The sequence below is a fragment of the Limulus polyphemus genome, unplaced genomic scaffold (genome assembly GCF_000517525.1).
Source record: "Limulus polyphemus unplaced genomic scaffold, Limulus_polyphemus-2.1.2 Scaffold2232, whole genome shotgun sequence".
NCBI classification, from domain to species: Eukaryota; Metazoa; Arthropoda; class Merostomata; order Xiphosura; family Limulidae; genus Limulus; species Limulus polyphemus.
This window is the reverse complement of record NW_013667842.1, coordinates 78,028-81,505: the sequence shown is the minus strand read 5'-3', so window position 1 is coordinate 81,505 and position 3,478 is coordinate 78,028. Positions and strand designations below refer to the sequence as shown.

Genomic DNA, 3,478 nt, shown 5'->3' with positions numbered 1-3,478 from the left:
ATAAAAGATGCTTTGTAAAGCCATTTAACAAAGTTTAGAATTTTATTGAATAGTTAATATGGTTTCACTAAGGTAACATCTTGCCTTACTGCTTAGGTAGATGAAGGTAAGGGTGTAGATTTGGTGTATCTAGATTTTCAAAGAGCATTTGACAAGTTGCCACTTAAAAGGCTTGTAAAAAAATTATCTATATAGGTGTGGGGGGTAAGTTAGCAAACTGGATAGACAAGTGGCTGGATGGAGGAAACCAGAGGATTGTTACAAATGAAGTTCAGTCAAACTGGATTAATGTTACAAGTGGGATACCTCGGGGCTCAATTTTAGGACCTTTGTTCTTTTTGATTTGCATCAATGAAGGAATGGTCAACAGATTATATTAAGGTTTTGGGTGTTTTTCTAGCTATGAAGAGGATGCTGTTGATTTACAAAAGGATCATTTAGTGAGTTGGGCATTTAGTTATAATAAATGCAAGATAATGCATGTAGGTTACATTAATTTGAATTATAAATATAATTAAACTCAGTTATATTTTTCTAGCAGGGTGGTAGGCTTCTGAAATGGGTTGCCTTCAAATGTTGTGGAGGCAATAAAATTAAATGAGTTTAAGAGAAAGCTTGATAAGTATATGAATGATATGGAGTGGCTTGAAGATTTTCTTTTCAAATTTATTTGTTAAAAGTTTTAGTTTAGTTTAGGGGATGGTACAGCCAAGATGGACCAGCAGGTCCCATATTGTCCCAAAATATTATGTTATATGTTATGTTATAATACTAACCAATTCTGGAGCATAGATGTTACAAGCCACACTACTATAGTAAGTCTGGTTATTAACGTTTTGAATACTTGCTGGCTCGTTTGGGGATATGTTTTGCTTCTTTTGATCATTAGATGGTGTAGCAGGAGAATTTGGAGCCCACCACTGATGTAGTTGATCAACTTTATTTGCTTGGCCATGACCATTAAGAACAACCAAAGCTTTCTCCTGGCTCTCAGAACTACAGTGGCAAGTTTTATCACTTTTATAGATCTGTTGCTCAAGGTCTCGACTCTGTAAATAACAACAATAACAGTGAATTACTACGAAAAGAAGTTCATACATTTCAGTACTTTAACTTAATACACTATGCTTTACTCTGACTTTATTCCAAATTTCAGTAAAGCTGGAAAAACATTACAATACTGAGACCTTTGGGAACTAAATTTAACAGATATTTGATCATTTGTCTTTTAACTTTAAGATGCCTGGGTGCATTGATTTGTCACTTCTGTTGTGTGGTTTGTTATATTGCATTGAAAAAAAATTGATGATACAAATTAAAACCTGGCATTAACTTTCTTCAGCTACATTTTGTAGCTTCTGCAAATAAAATATTGTTACAACAGCGGAAGTCACGTGATGCTAGTAACATGTCATGAGATTCTAGAAGGATCATGACTGTTTGTGGCAACTCTAGCCTAGCCTTTTCTAGGCACCCTCTATTTTTGTATATAAGCCCGGCAAATAAAGCAGAGATATAATAATTGCAGATAGAGAGATAGAGATAGATAATTGAGTCAAGTGAGCGGTAGTGACCGTAAGTAAAGTGAGTGAATTACAGCGTGTGTTTAAGTTAAAGTGACTGTGGAAATTAAGTGTATTACAAAGTTTGTAACGAGAAAGATAAACTAGTTTTAATTAAGAAAGGACTTGTATCGCGGAAGTTTCTCAGAAAGAATTTTTACGGGAAATTATCAAACGAGCAGATACGTAAGAAATTGGTGTCAGAGAGTGGGACGGAAAAGAAAAAAGAAGATGGAAACGAGAAGTGGCAAATTAAACTACAGCTTAGCAGATTTGATGGCAACAATACAAGAACAGCAAAAGAAACAAGAAGACTGAGAAAATAAACAAGAGAGATTACAGCAGTGGTTGGAGGAGAAAGAAAAGAAACAAGAAGAGAGATTACAGCAGTTGTTGGAGGAAAAAGAAAAGAAACAACAGGAGAAATTACAGCAGTGGTTGGAGGAAAAAGAAAAGAAACAAGAAGAGAAATTACTGCAGTGGCAGCTCGAACAGCAAAATAAACAAGAGAGATTACAGCAATTGTTGGAGAAAAGAAACACGAGAGATTACAACAGCTGTTGGAGGAAAAAGAAAAGAAACAAGAAGAATGAAAAATTAAACAAGAAGAGAGACTACAGCAGTAGTTGGAGGAGAAAGAAAATGAACAAGAAGAGAGACTACAACAGTGGCAACTGGAACAAGAAAGAAACAAGAAGTACAAATGTAAAAGCTTAGTAAATTTCAAAGTGAATTAAATACCTTAAAGGATGATTTACTGTCTTTTACACAAGGAGGATATATTAGCCATGGACCTAATCAGCCTCAGACAACAGAAAGCCCCTTCCAGATCCCGCAGCTAATCCTTAATGCAGACATCTTCAGTCCTGTCAGAAGTCACATTCCAGACATGAATGTCAGCAATAGGGGTGGTCTAATACAAAGGAAGCCACAGGAATTCGATGGGAAGGCACCATGGGAAGCATATAGAGCACAATTTGAGCTCCTGGCAGAAATGAATGGGTGGACAGAGGAGCAGAAAGCAGGGTACCTGGCAACGAGCCTTAAGGGACAACCACTGGAAATACTTGGATAGTTGTCAGTAGACAACAGGCACAACTAGCACTGGTAGCTGCTCTAGAAATCATGTATGGAACTCAAAATCAGTCTGAAGTCTACAGAGCTAGGTTTAGGACAAGAGTCCATGCTAAAGGGGAGAGCCTGCTAAGAGCTGGCACAGGATTTGGAAAGTATGGCACACAAGGCCTACCCAACTGCACCACCAGATGTCCTCAAGCTGTTGCTGAGGGATCAGTTTGTAGATGCCTTGGATAGTCCACAACTGAAGATACAAGTGAAGCAAGCACACCCCTCTACTATGCAGGATTCAATGGCCAGAGCTCTTGAGTTTGAATCCTACATTAAGTCCAGCACAGAGGTACCAAGATTAGTTCAGCCATCAGGATTCAAGGCCAGAAAAGGTCAGCTTTAAGAAAGGTTTGAGGGATTTTGCTGACACTGTAACAAACCTGGGCACAAGAAAGCTCAATGCTGGAAACTTCCACACAGGGAAGATGCCACAGCAGGACAGGCTGCTACCCAGAAAGGGTGTTGGAACTGTGGAGAGCAAGGACATATGGGGAACCAGTGTAAGAAGAATACTAACAATAAGTCAGCTTTGGGAAAGCAGTAGTGGTTGGTGCTGAGGGATGCCCACCAACCCGCATTGTGAAAGTCCCAATAGCTAAGTGTAAAATGCCAAGCACACATAGTGTCTACATGACGGGAAAGCTGGATGGCCAAAGGTGCAACTTTGTCATAGATTCTGCATTTCAGCAAACCCTTGTGAGCACCAAGGTGCTGGATAACAAAGGAGTACCAGAAGCCATACAGAAGCTCTGTGGGGTGCCAGGACATTATGCAAGGTTGTGGGGACC

General features: G+C 38.9%; 1 protein-coding gene across 19 annotated transcripts in view; it reads right to left on the bottom strand.

Annotated features, from left to right (window-relative positions):
* LOC106466348 overlaps window positions 1–3,478 on the bottom strand; it is an 80,034-nt gene that overhangs the window by 16,399 nt on the left and 60,157 nt on the right. For all 19 annotated transcript variants that reach the window (XR_002612177.1, XR_002612179.1, XR_002612178.1 and 16 more), the window contains one exon: window positions 777–1,049. Coding sequence is in view for 12 of the 19 variants with exons in the window: in XM_022394338.1 (XP_022250046.1) it covers window positions 777–1,049 (273 nt within the window). In the remaining 7 variants the exon portion in view is untranslated. The remainder of the gene's footprint in view (window positions 1–776; window positions 1,050–3,478) is intronic.